Here is a 16,930-nt window from a genome sequence, read left to right as displayed (position 1 = left end):
CGCGACGTCAGCGGCTTGCCCCTGGAGACCTGTGACTGGCCGGCGGGCACTTCCTTCCCGGCCGCTCATTGGCCGGAACGCTGCGGCGCAGGCGCGGGAAGGGGCACGGCCGGAAGGCTCCGCCCCCTCTTCCCTCAGCCCAGCCCCGCGGCGGGCCGCCTCCCCCTCCTCTTTTTCGGGCCGTGTCAAGCGGCGGCCACCAACGTGGAGCGCGGCGGCCTTCTTCCGCCGGGCGTCGGGCGGGCTCCCGCGGGCCCGGCCAGCCACAGCTGTTAGGCGGCCGCGCTCGCTCCCCTCGGCGGGGGGCGGCAGGCAGCGGGAGGCCGCGCCGCCGCCGCGCGGGCGCTCACCTGTTGGCCCGGACCGCCGCTGCGCTCTCGCGCCCACGCACACCCCCCCACCCCCGCCACCCCCCGCTCCGCCGTTGGGCCCGGCCGCCGCCGCGGCCATGGCGGAGACCGAGGAGAGGAGCCTCGACGACTTCTTCGCCAAGCGAGACAAGAAGAAGCGGAAGGAGAAGAGCAGCCGAGGGGCCGCCGCCGCCTCCAGCGCTTCCAACGCCGCCTCTAACGCCGCGGGGGCGGCCGCGGCGGCCGGGGGAGCCCGCCCGGCCGATGGTAGCGGCTCTGGGGCCGCCGCCTCCAACGCCGGCTCCGCCAAGACGGCGACCAAGGTGCGGCTGGGAGGAGGTGCGGGGGGAGGGGGGGTGAGCGGGGCCGCCCCGTCGGGGCGGCGGTGGGGGAAGGGTCAGGGCTTCCTCCGCCGGCCCGGGCGGCGCCTTCCTGCCGGCAGGGGGCGCCGCCGCCGCCGGCCCGGGGAACGGCGCCGCACGGCCATGCGGGCGTCCTTGGCCGCAGGGGCCTGGCGGGGCGGCCGGGCCGGGTCCCCCGCAGCGCAACGGCAGCGGGAGGGTGCCCTCGGGCAGGGCGCCGCTGGCGGGGGCGCCACTCGGCGGCTCCGGCCCGGGCGGGGTCCCGGCCGGGAAACGCGCCCCGTGTCCGCGGCGGGAGGAGCGGGGCCGGTCCCTGTCTGCGCCTTCCGTGCTGCTCAGCCCGCCCCGCGCGCTTGGCCTTGGCGCTCGGTGGCGGCCGGAGCCCACCGGGGTCCGTGGCCTTTGGGCCTTGGCGGTAGGATCACGCTTGGCTCTGCAGACAAAAGTCCGCTGCGTGCTCAGCCTTTCTGCCAGGAAGGGGCTTACTGCCAGAATTTATTTTTTTTGTACCATATTACAGTGAAACGATGAGTGCAAGAGATGCTTGTTGAGTTAGCATCTTATAGATGGTCGTGCTGTATATACTAAAATAAATTTTGTGAAATACTTTGCTATTTCCTAATGTTGCTTAACCTCGGGAGCTTGACACCTGCAGTAGCTTTCTAAGTAGACCAAGGTCAGCGGTAATCTTTCAGCTGCTCTTCTGCTCATTTGCTTGTAAAATAATACCTGGGTTCGACTGGAGCTTGTACTTGGATTAGAAAATGTGAAAGGTACATCAGTTTGGAAACTGATGTTTCCATGGAGATGGGGATACAAGAAATCGGAAAGACTTTAGAGCTGTAGACTCACTGTATTCCAGAAGACTGAGTCTTGAGCAGATGGTGCAATAACACCAGGTCACTTTCTACTGCTGCTGTTCCTTTAAAGCAGGTCAAAGTTTTCCTGCTAGAGGTTGATAAGTAGAAGAGCTTAGGACAGGGCTTTAAAAGAAGCTGTATTGCCAGCTGTTCAGTAGAAGGGGGGCTATACCATTGGCAGATGTAGAGTAATAATAACTGCATTTCACGTAGAGTATAGGAATTACGTAGACAACTAATTAGGCTGTGTGTGTCGTAAAGCCGTGACTAGGAACACATGGGAACTGCTTGTCTGTTCTGTTCCATTTCTTAATAACCCCAGAATCTGCTGATTACATATTAGGGCAAAATTGGCACCACTTGGGTGGGTCCCTCTTTCCCGGAACACATAATCAAGCTCCTGTTTTAAAGCCTTGAAGTGGTGCTTTCCAAAGGCTGGTATTCTATTTTTGTGAACCAAGATCACTATGGTTTTGAAGCTGACCTTCTTACTATTGTAAGAACATTATTAAGAAAACAAGGAAGGCTATAAATGTGGTTGTGAATATGAAAAAGTCAAATGTAATGATACTAATCTTTGTCATAAATCCACTGTAAGCTGTTCCACGTGTTCTTTGCTTTTTGGCTCATGAAATACATGACAGAAAAGTAAATCTAAAGCTTCACATGCATTCAAACTGTTACAAAAACTTACTGTTAGTAAAAGGGAGAGGTCTTGCCCTTGTATTCCTTAGTCTTGACTGCATGGTCCTGTTCCCTACTTTGTGTTGTCCCTTGACTTCCCACTGGGTTTTTGCTGAGGTGATGTGGTTTTCTGTTGCTTGAACAACTTTTTTGCTGGGGCATTTCTTAGCTTTTCTAGTGAATTAAAGTCAGCTCACAAGTGCATCCTAGATCACATATAGTAAGTTAGGGGAGGAGGGAATGGACTCCTTTGCCCTGTTGGCAGTGGTGCACACAGATTGGTTTCCCATGGAACTGTACCTTCACCCTTACTTTTCTTTGTATTACCTTAATGTTGTTCTTGTCTACTTTCAGTCTAAAGTAACAATTTACACTTTTCTTACAGGAAGAGGATGATTGGAAGGAGTTTGAGCAAAAGGAAGAAATCGATTATAGTGGTCTTAGAGTTCAGTCCATGCAAATAAGGTACTACTGTTTTTTCTTTTTCTCTCTAGTATCAGCATTACCTATGTCTAAAAAGTATGTTCTTTCTTCAGAGCTGCCTCCCTGGAGTCCAATTAAACAGTGGTTTGGTATGTTTCTGCTAGTGTAGAAGTTTGCTGTGGGGCAAGTTCGGTTTGACTATTCTTTGCCAATTTCCTCTTCATTTTTTAAATCTCTGTTGATATTCTAGATCTGTTTTGGTTGGAACTAAGATTTTTATTACACATACTTAACATTCCCCTCCATAAAGATAGTAAAGTAGTAATTTCTATGAGAGATTACTGCAGGATAGTAATCCCCATAGAGATCCTTACAGCAGTCAAGTGAATCTGACGCAGTGTATTCAGCATGTCAGTTCGGGGAGTGAATTCTTGAACTGTTGCATTTGTATTTCAAAAGAACAAAAATGTAGTTGGTAAAACTAGTGTTAAGAAAAATGTCAGTAAGAAGAAGGTTTCATCAGGTCAGAAAAAGGATTTTTACATCCTCAGTCTTAGACTGAAGATGTCACATAATCCTCATTGTCCAGATATTAATGATGTTTTATCATCTTGCCTGTAACCACTGCAGTAGGTGCTTTCTTCAGTGTTTGAGCAGGTCCTGTATGTTCTTTGTTTGTTTTTAACACACACATGCTCCATTTCAGTTAACTAGTCCTTTTAGGTCATTTGGACATATTTGGTCCACAAGCTCTCCACACCTTTGAAGTGTCACAGCAGATAATCACGTGTCTTAATAGGCAAGAAGTGAGTGGGCTGCTGCTTCACTGACTACTGGTACTGTTTGACTGAAAAGCATGTACTTTGGTTTTCCAGACAAAGGCCAACATTCTGAATGCTTTTGATGCTGTGGCAGATGGAAGTTTCTGTCACAGGATTTTGTAACCACTCGGGTAGTGGATTTGGGAGAGAGTGGAGGAGCAAATGGAAGAAAAACCCACTGGAGGTTATAAATTATCCAGCTTTGGAGATCTTTATGCTGGAAGTAAGACACAGAGTATCTGGTGGGGGTGGGATGTTACGTGTACTTACTCTGTTCTAGTTAGTTGGTAGGCATCTGCTTTTGACTGTAGTTTAAAACAGTATAGTAGTGTGCCTAGGCACTTGGTCCAGCTTACTATGAGTGTTACTGTATTTGGATGAACAGTGAAAGGCTGTTTCATTTTCAGACATGATAGGTATTTTTAACTGTTCCCTGATTATTACTTACATAGAAAGCTTATCCAATCATGCTTAGTAGGGGTTGCTGTATTATGAACTTCTGTATTCGTACTTTGCTACTGCTGTCGAGATCAATGTCTTGGGTTTTTTTAACAGCCTCACCCTCCACGTATGTCTCATTATAGCGCACAGCTTTCTGTAGTAGCTTTGTCTAGCGAATTATTTTGAGTCTCCGACTATTTCTATGTAAAATAGAAGAGTCTAAATAAAATAGTCAGGCTTTGGCATAGGACTTCCTTACCTTTTTAAAATGGGCTGGTTTTCTCTTTTTATTTTTTTATTGCTTTAAAAAAATCTTGTTGGTTTGTAGATTATATTTGTATGGGTAGCATAAGAGTGTTTCTCAGGTGGCTGTGGTTATACGGAAAGGGAGCTCAGGACTTGCTTTCTATCACTCCTCTTCCGCAACTTCTTTTTCTTGACTAAAGCATTTTATGGAAACAGCATTTGTAGCCCATTCTTGCTTTATCTTCTTATCACGTCCCAATGCATGACTATCTTGGTAAGAAGAAAGTCTTTAAGTTTAAAATATGAAATCACTTTTTTTGATCACTTAGTACAGTTTGAATTTGTCTTATTTTTAAGAACTTTTTTCCTTCTCAGTTGCCAAGTTATGTAGCAGTGTGCCAGAAATTGTTCAGATGGAAGTACTAATACAGTGATTGCAGGACTAACATAGTCTGGTTAAATCTGGTATCTTCAGTACAGTAGCTGTGAAGTCTGTCTTGTCTACAGTGATTGTGGTTCTAAAATGCTACTTAGCATTTCTCTTTTGTAGTGAAAAAGAAGATGATGAAAGTGAAAAAAGAGAAGAACCTGGTGACAACTGGGAGGAGACTGGTGGTGGTGTAGACAGATCATCTGGTCCTTGGAACAAGTCAGCTCCTGCACCAGCACCTGTCGTTGAACCAATTGGTAAATTTAACTTGGAGTTGTTGCTTTTTCCAGTGGGAAGTGTATCAGGTTGAATTAAGCTACTCGGAGAGGGCAGAGCTCAAGGAACAGTTCCTATTCAGGCACCTTCATACTAATGGCTTGACATGTGAGCGAATGAGGAAATTGTCCCGTGAAAGGATCTAAGGAACTGAATTAATAGTACTGTCAGATACTTAAAACACAAGTGGAGGGGTTTTATTTCTGATTTTGGTGGAGGGTGGGGAAAGCATTCCATCTTTGAAGGAGATTTCTGTGCTTTGCAATATATCAATTGGAAGCTTTTTCCATTGATCTAAAAATACTGCTTTGACAATTAAGTGGATGTTGAGACAATATCTGATGTCTAATATGGCAGTTCTTGAGTAGGGTTCCATAGTTAGTGGTATGCTTTGCAAATCAATGTTGCTTCTTTATTAGCAATGTTGCAATTCATTAGCATCAGTGGTGATAAACTACTTAGTCATGACCTGTTCAGACTATTCTCTTCCATTGAGAAATTCATTGAAAAGTGGCCTGTGGTGGTTTTTCCTGCCTGTACAGGCAAGGAGGTAAAGATAATTAGTGTTATTTCATTGTAGATTGTTACCTTAAATACAGACTACTTGGATATTATATTCTGCATCTGGAGAAGTGCTTTAAATTTGGTGAATATACAGTTAGGTGTTTAAATCTCTAGTTTTAAATGTAAGCTGCTAATAAACTGCAAATAAGAAACACAAAGTTGTCATCAGTGATTTTGATTCCCTGAAGTTTGAGGTAATACACTGGAGTCACGTTTTAATTTGACTGCTAAAGTATAGGTTAAATTATGTGACGCCTGATTTCCTGCCTTAACTGAAATATTTTCAGAGCTTTTAAAGGTGCAAAAACATACTTTGTAAGACTTTTTTTTAAAAAAAAAAATTGTAGGGTTTTTTTCAGATGTGAATGCAAACTTACTTTCTTGTCTGTATCTTGTTCTTATAACCAGTAACAGAAACCCCAGAACCAGTTCAGACTGGTGGTGTATACAGGCCGCCTGGTGCCAGGGAGGGCGGCAGGCCACGGAGAGCACAGCAAGGACCACCAGAAATCTATAGTGATACGCAGTTTCCATCACTGCAGTCCACCGCCAAGCTTGTAGACAGTCGAAAGTAAGTGCTTTGCATTAATTTCCTAAGAGACATATTTTAACTGCCTTCTCTAAGTTTTTATTTTGTTTCAGAGCTTAAGCCTGAATCTTTCCACAGAGGAAAGAAATAACTAAGAAATTACTCTGTTTCCCAAAGAGATATGGGAGAGGGCTCAACTGTATTTTCCAAATCTAGGAAGGGCTTCCAATGAAATAACTTTCACAGGATGTAGCCCAGTAAGATAGCCAAACAAGGGTGCCAGTTAACTTCTTCAACTTGCTGAAGGATTTCCCTGAAGCAGAGTATTTCTGCTCTTGACAGCATCTGGTTCCCTGAGATACTTACTAGCCATAGTGGGGCTCTGTGTTAATACTGTCAGTAGGATGTCTTGAGCGCACTGTCCTCTCGTTAGAGATGTAAAGGTAACTTAAGTGGAAGAATGGGGTTTAATAGAAATATAAATAATTAAACTTGCTGTCTGAGCTGTGGTTTACAATGACGAACTCCCCTGGTTTTACTGAAGTGTTCTGTATTTTGTGGTGCTGAAGACCTGAGTCTCGCCCTGCTTTTAAGTCCTGACCTTTATGTAATTAGAAGACATAGCTAGGCCAATGTAATTCACTTGGGTTTTGGGGCTTTTTGAGTTATTTTCTCTGCTTGCTGTGTTACTGACTGTAACAGCCTGACAGAAGCTTTTGTTTCTCTTGAGGGTTTTTTTGGTGTAGCTTTGCTTGGCAAATGAGATAAGCTGTCACTGATGCTTTAGGGTTTGAATGGTGAAAATTGAGCTAAGATGAAATTCTGAGTGAGCATTCTAGAAATGGACTTCTGCTTTCTAAAACCTGTTTTTCATAAATGCACTTAAACTTTTGAGACTGTTAATACTGAAATTTAGAATGTAACCTGATTTGTACTGGGTGATGAGCTTGATTCTGGAGATGGTTTTACAAGATTTGCTTGGGAATGTTTGACTGTTCTGTTATCTCTAGACCTTAGTGTTCTGTTTATAATGTTTTTGTTGGGATGGGGTGGAAATAGACTAGAAGTTCAGTTCACAAGCTAGTGATAAGATATTTACTGATTACATTTATTTTCCCTTAGGGATAAAGAAATGGAGAAGAGCTTTGAAGTAGTAAAACACAAAACTAGAGGTAGGGATGAGGTCTCAAAAAAACAGGCACTTAAACTTCAGCTAGACAACCAGTATGCTGTGCTTGGGGATCAGTAGAGCTGCATACACATTACAATTAAGGAATGCTTTTTTGGTAACCCTTCTACTAAGGTAACTAAACTACAGCTAACGGCTATGATGAACATGCCACCTTATTTCTGCTGGATCTACTGCAGCAAGTGCAGACTACTTTTGACATAAGTGATTGGTTCTCCTGCACTATGGAAGCATAATATGTTACAACTTCTTCATTGGATATGGGGCAAATTAATGTAAATGGTTGAACAAGAGTCATCAGTGTTCTTTAATTGCTCAGAAAGATACCTACAGCCAGTGGTCATTTCAAAATCTTTTTATGTTCAGATACTGAGCCTTCGTAAAGGTTGACTACCTCAGACTTGCTGCACTCATTGTGGACACCATGTGGATCACAACTTCTGGAAGAGAAGGTTACAGCTGTTTTAGTGGCCATCTGAAACTTGAAACCAGCTCTACTGGATTCCTGTCAGAAATCCCGCAGAAGTCAGCCATTTGGTTCCAATTTGCTATAACAAAGATTTAAGTGACCTTAATGACAAAGCTGTTCTGTTCCCCTTCTGAGGAATCCTGTCATGTGTAGCCATAGCCTACTAGAGACTTCTGGAGTGTACCATACCACTCATACTATCCAAGTATAACAGAGCTGTAGTTTGTTTACCTTTTTAGATAGCTGTGCTGATAACTGCAAAACAAATGAAAACTCAGTATCAGATTTGAGGAATGATGGGTTTGAATGGTCTGTTTGCATTAGCCATTTTCATGTTTGTCTGTTTAAATGTTTTTTTCTATTCTCCACAAAAAAAAATCCTGCCTTGTTTCTGGTATCAAATTGCAGTATATTAACGTGAGATGTTGTAATGAAATAGGGTTTATTTTGTTTTTTATCATAAGTTTGTCTTTCTTACCCTAAAGCACTAAGACTTTAGAGTTTTGATTTGACAGAGAGGTATCCAGACTCCAACTAGTCTTCAGAATTGATCTTTAAAAATGAGATACATGGCAGTAGCGATACTAGATAAAATTTTCTCCTAAAAGTAGTTGGTTGTTGAAGGGTAATGGTTAATTGATAACCAAAATAACTTCGTATGCAAAGGGATAACTGAAGCTGGTAAGCCTTATTTGTTTGGCTACTTCTGTGAAGCATGCAGACTTTTTGAGGCAGAAATCCTCTAAGGAAAACTCATAAATGGTGTTTATTCAAAGTCAGGAAGTTTAGTAATAGTGGAAGGCAGTGACTTCTTTAAGTTGTTGTCATCTCTGACTTAATTTAGTGGAAGTAGGCAAAATGGCACTGATACACTAAAAATACAGGACATTGTCCGTAACTCTGATTCACTGAATGAAATCTGTAAAGTACCAAAAGTGTCCTGCTGTAACTTCTCTTCTCTGAATTCTTACACCAGAAATGAAGTAAAATAGTGGCGTGCTCCAGTGTTGAGGTTTCTTAAGAGTAAATGCCAAAAAATAGACCCAACATCTGTAAGAGTTGCCAATGGCAAGAAAAACAAGGGAACAAAACTTGCTTACATGTGTGGGAGTACTGTGTATGTGCAGAAGATGAGGATAGTGCAGGAATTGCCTAGCTGGGTTCCCTCTGACTAACTGCTGACTTGCTTTAAATCTACTTCTCTGAGGCCAATGGGAATTTTGCTGTTGACTTCAGTGCGGCTGGGGTTCTGCCTGGTTCTTTTGTGCACAGGCTAAAACTGGCCTTGCCCTTGCAGAGTTAATTGTCTCTAAAACTTCTGCTAGAAGCTGCTATTAAAGAGAGGGCTCAAGAGACTATTCTTGAAGTTGGAGACTTCATTTGGAAACAAAATCCCACTGAAAGACTGATACATGGCTCAGAGTCCAAGATATCGGTATCTTCCTTGAAAATTCAACAGCAAAACCTGTTGATTTGTCACTAAAGATTTCTGTGGAATTTGTGGTAAATGGACATGTTGCTTGATATGGTAGAAATGTGAAATCTTAAAACTCTTTTCCTGATGCTTTAAAGCAATTGAGATCACCAATGCACATGAATCTAGTTTTAGTCTACTGTATGAAGGGTAGGTGAGACTGTCCATTGTACCATCTTTATTTGAGGTTTTGGGCATGAATTCTGGCAGTTCAAGACAACCTTGTAACAGTTTCAAATCAAATAAAATGGAAATATACATGGATTCTGGAGTCTAATGAATCTTTACCTTAAGTTCTAGCTTACAACCATACAACAGCTGAGGAAACAGAACATTTAGATCCCTTTAAGGGACAGGCCATGGGGTGGGTAGTCAGCCCTATGGTCAGGTGGCCTATGTTTAAGAGCTTATAGCAGTGCATATTAATAGGACTTATTTATACCTGGAAGTTTAGTTTGCTGCCTCTCAGAGTGTCTTCCTACTCCCACCATCTAGGACTAGTTTGAGATTGTGAATTGAGTATGAATGAAGCTTTGATTTGCTTTTCACTTGAAAGTAGCTCTGCTAAATTAAGGAGGAAAAAAAAAAAAAGAAAGAAACCAAACTTCTGAATGGTTGCTGTCACTGGAGTCCATCAGCTACTGATAACTAGAAGTGTTATTCTGGAGGCTGTTTTGAAGTGTATCATTCCAGGTTCTTTCTGGAGGCATAAAGAGAAAAAAACCAGCCAGAAATGCCGCCGATTTCCATAATACAGAATGTTAAACTATTTTAAAGTGTTTCTTGTGTTAAATATTGCTGCCAGCAACTATCAAAATGCCAGTTGTCAGTATCTTCCTTATAACAATTGATTGTTCTGCATAACTGAAATTTTGAAAGTCGGTTCTCTGTGGAAGTTCAGTATGCTTTTGAGACTCTGAAGTCCAACTTTATCTGGTTTGTTGCATTCAAGGCATGCTAAGAATGTCCATTTCATTCCTTTGAAATGCTTGTTGAGGGCTCATGCCATAAATGAAGGATTGTCAGTTGTAGAAAAGAGATTCTTGATACCAGTCAGTAAAATGCAGTTTGCTGTTTCAGGAACTTCCTTACCTGTAACATGCTGTTATGGTGGGTTAGTTACTAATTTCCAATGTCCAGTACTTACTGGGAAAGGAACAGCTTGGATTTGTGGTTCTTGGTGATACAGTCTGTATTTAAGGAATGTTAAAATGCCAAAAACTAGGTAACTTTATTGAGGTTGGACTTCTCAAATGCCTGCCGTAGGAATCTGGCATCTGTATTTACTTGAGCCGATGATGAATGTAAGAGAGGATTAGTTTTCCTCCCCTTCCTCCCTGGTTTAGCTGTGCCATGTTTAATCTTACTCACAAATGAAGAGAAATGGGACAACTAAAAGTGACTGTCTCCTATTTCAGTTTTGTCTTTGTAGCTAGTTTTACCAGTCATGTCCACAGTAGTTCTCTTACAAAACTTAAACATAGATGAATGGTACAAACTGTGTTAAGACACCTGACACCACAGGGACTAGGGGGTTTGGTATCTGACTGCATCTTTTGGCTCTTGGAAACTTTCACCACAACAGGCTGAGACACCTGTGCTGTTCAGGTCAAGTAAACAATGTAAACTTGACAGGGCTGCACATCTTGGAGTTAGCTTGTCTGAGCTTTTGCAATAGTTGTATCTTTGTCTGTCTTGTTTCAGCCTGGTTGAGCAGTTACGAAGTTGCTTGTGATTTTCTGTCAAATACCATAACTAAAATAGAGCAGATAATTCCTTTTTAAACTAAGAAGGCTTCATGTCCTTAAAAAGTGTTTATTTACAAGGCAGTAATATTATTCTTTCCAATATTGATATGGTCAGACAAATTAATATCTATTTTACATGAGCAATTTGTATCAGAGGCCCAAGAAACTAAATCTTACCGAAACTACCTCAAGTACTTAGAGGTTTTTACGAATAGCCACAACCCAGGTTTTGCTGTCTGATTGTAATTTAGTTCCTGAATTGTCCCTCTCTGTTTTCAGCTTATACTTTCACAAACTGGTTTAAATGATAGTGGGTTTATTTGGGAATGTAAGAAAATAGTAACATGCATATTTAAATTTCAGATACGTACATTAGGTATGTAAAAAAGGGGAGGAAATCTGACATCTGCTGATAAATTCTTCAAAAAAAGTTAAAAAGTCAGCTTGTCTGTATAGAGATTCATATAAGAACCTGCAGGCTCTAACAGATGGAAGAAGAAATGACAGCAGAAAACAGAACTGAGGAGTCTAATACCAGTTTGTATTGGTATTAGAAAATGAATCTTCTGATGCATGATGAAGAGCAGATGTCTTCATCAATTTGGATAAGCTGTAACTATCATGTAGCTAGAGTTTGGCTTTTGAAGCACCAAGTGTAGTTCTGCCATGTTCTGTTTGAAACAAAATAAAACATGAAGGAAGATTTTTTTGGTTTTGTTTTTATATTAGGGAGAGTGGAAATTATGCAAATAAAACACAGGAGGTATAAAAGAGGGATTAGGAAGGCAGTTTTCTAAATGATAGTATTAAATGCATAGCCTGAGGTAGGGAGCAGGGCGTTAAGTGGTTGGATATAAGTTCTGCGTGGGTAAGCACTGCTTTCACAAGTGACAAATCCATCTGACTAGATCAGCAAAAGCGTTTGAAGTTCAGTACTTGGGGAAGGCATGCCACTTTATTTTTCCCCTTTAAAAGAAATTAATCTGGAAAACCTGTCCAGAGAGAACATAGAATTTTGCACTGGTACAAAGCTGTCTAACTAGTTGCCTAAAGAGAGAACTGGGAAAGGACAGATTCCAAGATAGTTCAGCAATCTTATTAGGAAAGAACTAGGTTTATATTTAAGAAAACTTTTCACTCCTGCATGATAAAAAGCTGAGACACTGATTCAAATTGCTATGAAGATATTACCCCTTGCTTGATGCATCTTTTAATGGTACGTATATCATGGCTTATGTTCAGTTAGAATAATGTTGATATAGCAAGGTTAATGAAGTTCAGTGGGCTGCTTAGCCTGAATACAAATATTTAAAATATATCACAGTATTAATGAGTCACCAGAGAAAGTAGTGCATCTGGAATACTGGAATGGAAAGTATCATCTAAGACAACTGCATGCACTGAAAAGAAGCAAGCCCATTTTGTAGCAAGAGCAGAGGATGAAGACAGTTGGTGTTTAGGCTTGGTTTTCCACTGAGCTGCTGTGTTAACTCCAAGTAATTTAGTTACAGTATCCTCTGTTTCCCCAGCTGTACCAAAACCCCTCAACAACCTACCTCACAGGGATGTTGTGAGGCCAAAGCTGTTCTTTGTCAAGGGCTGGGGCTGATGGAAGGTGCTACAGAGGACTAAAAATCTTTATTAAAAGAACTTTATATTAGCTTTCATTACAGTATTTTAATACTACTTTGGGAAAGGCTTATTTCTACTGAGTGTAATATACATTCTGTTTAAGTATTATGGCATCAGACGTTTTACTATGTATGAGTAAGGAAAAAGTTCAGGCTGAGTACTTTAAACTGCTATTTCCTCTCTAATTATCTGTGTGACCCAAATGGTATAGTAATATGAGGCTTTTTGGTTTTATGTGGAATCCATTAAAATCAATACTGCTATATTTTGTAAACCCCATGACAAATAAAATTGTGCTCACAGTTGATAGCCATGTCTTATGTGGCTGCTTTAAAGTTTGTTCAAACTATGTGAACTGGAAATGTTCACGCCTGAAAGCTTGTATTTGCGTCAGGATACCAAGCTGCATTTTGTAGTAGGAACACAGTTGTCTTCCCCTCTTCACAGTAAACACATCCATCCTATTCTTTATCCTTTCACATACTTAAGTTGAAGTAGCATGCAGGTACAATGGAGAGATGGGAGACAGAGTAATCTTAACATCAAACCTTTTAAAATCTAGTATTAAGGCAGGCTGTGGAGGAAAAAGATGAATAAACCAAAGGGAAATAGTTGCCCATGGAGGAGTGGTTTCTATGAAACAAAGAAATGATAGAGCTGAGAGGAGTGGGGTGGGTAAGGAAGGAATAGATACAGAAGTGGTGATTCCCCTATTCAGTATTATCTCCTGTTTTACCAGTTAACTACAGCTGAAAATGCAGAAATATTTTTTTTTTTTATGAATATGGCCTTTTCTGCTGTTGCTGATGTTTTCAAGGTTCATCACTCTGCTTGTACAGTAGACCTCCAGATAGAAGCAGAGAACATGCTGGTGGCATGCATGCAGACAAATTAGACCTCTGGTGGGTACTGGACAGAGATGAGGCCCAGCAGCTATCTTTTCTTACTGGTATTTTTATCATTGAGCACCTCTGAGGCAGTTGTTACATCAGCTGTGACAATTCTCTGCCAGAAATTACTACTGTTCAATTTCAAACAACTACTGCAGTTGCTTCATGAGATACCTAACTAGCTGAATAATGAGCATTAAAGACTAACACAGGGAGCTTTTTGGAATAATTATGGTGGTGATGATGAATGATACTGAGGTTAACCGACTGGTACATGGCTTAAAATGACTGAGCTATATGTCATGTTACATAGTGGGGAGAATGTATATCACCTATTCTTTTCCCACCTTAACAAATAAACTACCTTGGTCTTACTGTCTTTCCAGCTACAAAGAGCTACTTCTGCCATTCTCTTATCACTTTCCTCCCTGTATTTTTCTAGTTTGTCACTTTTCTTAAGATGCTGATGAAACAGCAAATAGTCATTGGGGACCTCTAAGAGAAATACATGCTGTAATATTTTTCCATATTGTTCTGTCTTTAATACAGCCTAACATCTTACTCGCTTTCTTGACTGCAACTACACATTGAGCAGATGTCTTCATCAAGCTGTCCATGGTGATGCCTAGATCGTCCCCTTGAAAGATCACAACTAATTCAGAATCCACCAGAGCATGTATGAGTGGTTTAAAGCCTTTCCAGTATTCATTGCCTTGGGTTTATTTTCTGTTGACATTCGCTTGCTACTGAACTGCCAAGTTTACAGAATTAGTTAGCTTACCCTGACAATCTCCATCTTCCCCAGTGCTGACAAACCTAACAACTTTTTATGGGCACTGGCTTTTGTCATCCGATAGACCGAAGTCTTCAGTATTATGTAACTCACTCCTCTTATCAGTGATAAGCATGGCATGCTCTTACTAACTTTTACTCAATCTGTTCTGGTTTTGTCTCCTATCTTCTATATTGAATTTTCTTTCTAGCTCATTTATGGCATTGATGTCACTGCGTTACAACTGTCTGCTTTATTTCAAATAATTTGCCTACAGAAAACTGATAGTTAGAAGTGTTACCACAAGCTTCCTTTTTTTTTTTACTTAAGTCACTTATTCTGTATCTTTTTCAGACTATGTACAACCATAACAAAATGATTCAAACCATAAAAACAGGCTGATAAAACAAATGCATTGAGAAACACGTAAAACATAGATTAATGTGAGCTCCCAGAGCTTAACTTCATTGGTTTCTATGGAGTTATTTCTGTCACTTAATCAGTTTCATTAAAACCTGATTTGAGATCTCATTTGAAGTCTAGATGCAACAGCCAGAGTCAATTGCAGGTGAACAAGCCCCATAGCAAACTTGTGTTAAATTCTGCATTACTCTGCTCCTTTGTTTGCAGCAGAGATGAAGCAGATTTATTACTTGATCTCTGGCCAGCAACCACATGGGCTCAGCCATGCTTCGTGTCTAACATACCTGTTGTAGTATTTAACTGGACACTGAAATTAAATTGCAATACTTGAGATGAAGATGATTGCAGCAACACCGGAGGGCAGTCTTTGTGGTTTGTTTCATCTCTTTGCATTCTTATCTTGTGCTTTAAAGATTGTACAACTGTAAATAAGGTTAAGTCTGTAAATGCTGACTGCATTTACCAGTAATGCTAAGTTTATAAATACAGAGGGGGTGTCATAAAGCAAGACTCAAGCCTGTTAGGATGTATAGCCTACCACTTAAGAGCTGCATTGTCCGAGTATCAGAATACTGTATCATCTAGATCAGCTGCTTTCCAGTAGTAACAATGACAAGAGGTTGAGAAGAATGTACCTTGGATTTTGCATCCAAATAAATTGTATCAGTTAGGTGTTCTATTAAAGCACGTACTAGTATTCTGTCAAAAAATTGTGGCTGCTCTGGGGTTTATAAAGTTGGAAAATTGCAGCTGAGGATTTTTGTTAATTTTGAGGGGGCGTAGGGGGGAATAAAGCAGATGCAGCAATACCTGATAGTTGTTAGAATGTAGGACTTTGCACCCTCTCCTACACATCTAAAAGATACCTCTGTGCTGCTGCACTCACCACAGCCCTGTCTTGCCACTGTAAATCCTTACTGTGTTTTTTGCTAGCCACCCAGTAACCTTCAGGACAGACCAGTTCTCTGGCTGTACACTGTCTTTAATCTGGGAATTGGGTAAAAGGCAAACTGGCTTTGTAAACTCATACAACAGTGTTTTCTAGATAATTGATTCTTAAGGGTTTTTTTCTGCAACTGAAAGCCCAGCAAAAAAATTCTTAATTTGACCTTTCTTCACCCTAGAGTATTCTGTACCAAGAACTTCTAGTCAGGGGCCTGAATTATTCACCACTTACTTAGAAAGCAACTTTAAAAGCAAGAACTCCTGATTCTTGATCACGCTGTATTTCTTCAGTCAGGGTTCTAGCATCACAAACATGGCTCCACCTGTGGCAAAATTGTTTAGCAAGTAAATGTGATCTCCTTGAAGAGTTTAAACACTCAAAGGCTACACAGTAGCCCAATTCCCATAGAATACAGCAAAATGAAGGCAGTAGTGCTGGTTGCAGTACAACACAGTTCAGCTACAAAAAGGAATAGCGTTGCAAGACTGGTAACGTGCTAGCTCAAACAAAACTGTCTTACCTGGACAGCAGGGTCTAGTCTAAAGCATTTTGTTTTCTAATGAAGAGATGACTGAGTGAAGACTAGTAAAGACATCTCTTTAAGTGAAAAAATACGAAAGTTTGCTTTCAACAATCTACCAGAATGTCTCACCACCAGACTTAACCTGAAGAAACAAAGATAAAGCCATTTGAGTGCTTATTGTAGCGCAAAAGGAAGAATTATACTGTCTGGCTGGGAAAATGGTTGGCTGGCAGCCCACTGAGCACAGCAGAAACTCTTTCAGCAGAGTATAATGTGATCTATTTGAATCCCTGTGTGGCCCCCACCATTAACACAGGAACCTAACGGTGCCTGTATATTTATATAATTATATGTTTATAGTCATAATTTAAGTTCAAAACCTGAACTAAATAAATATATATTTTTTGTCAGTAGATTTTTTTACCCTGTTTACCTATCATGGCTTCTGCATATGACAACTTCTAACTGTGCAGTGCACACACCTGTTGTTGTCCTTTTTTCCCCATGTCACGAGTAATGGTATCAAACTCTGTAAAGCACTTTTGTGATGTTTCCTGTGAAGAAAGCTGAAGGAAATAAATTTATCTTAACAGCACCAACTGAATTTATACCTCCAAGTTTGTCTCGCTTTTGTTGTGTTCACGCCTCTCTCCAGCAACAGCCGTCAGTGACAGACAGCAACATGCTGGTTGTCAGGGTGTTGTTCTAGGGTCAGCACAGGAGAGGGTCTGGCTCTAACAGCTGTCTTCTGCCTCTGATCCCCCAGTGCTCCCTAGCTATCTGCCCTTCCTTCCTTCTTTCCTTCCCCCTAGCTGCCCCTGGCTCACAGCCCACGTCAAGGCTGTGGCCTGGCCTATTTGTGGTATATGCCTACATGC

General features: G+C 41.4%; 1 protein-coding gene across 5 annotated transcripts; it reads left to right on the top strand.

The window, feature by feature from the left end:
• The first annotated feature begins 173 nt into the window (after positions 1 to 173).
• On the top strand, positions 174 to 16,669 carry CDV3 (CDV3 homolog). Of its 5 annotated transcripts, none has more exons than XM_080387316.1 (6): positions 174 to 673; positions 2,642 to 2,721; positions 4,738 to 4,874; positions 5,866 to 6,028; positions 7,109 to 7,158; positions 13,938 to 16,669. In XM_080387316.1, the coding sequence occupies exons 1-6, from the start codon at positions 449 to 451 to the stop codon at positions 13,940 to 13,942; spliced, it is 660 nt and encodes a 219-aa protein (XP_080243442.1). In that variant the 5' UTR covers positions 174 to 448; the 3' UTR covers positions 13,943 to 16,669. The 5 variants fall into 5 exon arrangements, with proteins under 5 accessions (XP_080243442.1, XP_080243441.1, XP_080243443.1 ...); XM_080387315.1 differs by lacking the exon at positions 13,938 to 16,669 and adding an exon at positions 7,542 to 12,807; XM_080387317.1 differs by lacking the exon at positions 7,109 to 7,158 and having other exon boundaries at positions 175 to 673.
• Positions 16,670 to 16,930: the final 261 nt, after the last annotated feature.

This window comes from Falco punctatus, assembly GCF_963210335.1.
Source record: "Falco punctatus genome assembly, chromosome: 4".
Classification (NCBI taxonomy): Eukaryota; Metazoa; Chordata; class Aves; order Falconiformes; family Falconidae; genus Falco; species Falco punctatus.
This window is presented reverse-complemented; position numbering and strand designations above follow the sequence as displayed.

What these genes read in the sequence shown, in the direction of transcription:
- CDV3 (XM_080387314.1), top strand. Translation starts at nt 449, where the DNA reads ATGGCGGAGACCGAGGAGAGGAGCCTCGACGACTTCTTCGCCAAGCGA. An exon ending in CCGCCAAGACGGCGACCAAG is followed by an intron (nt 674 to 2,641) that starts GTGCGGCTGGGA and finishes CTTTTCTTACAG; the next exon opens with GAAGAGGATGATTGGAAGGA. An exon ending in ACCTGTCGTTGAACCAATTG is followed by an intron (nt 4,875 to 5,865) that starts GTAAATTTAACT and finishes TCTTATAACCAG; the next exon opens with TAACAGAAACCCCAGAACCA.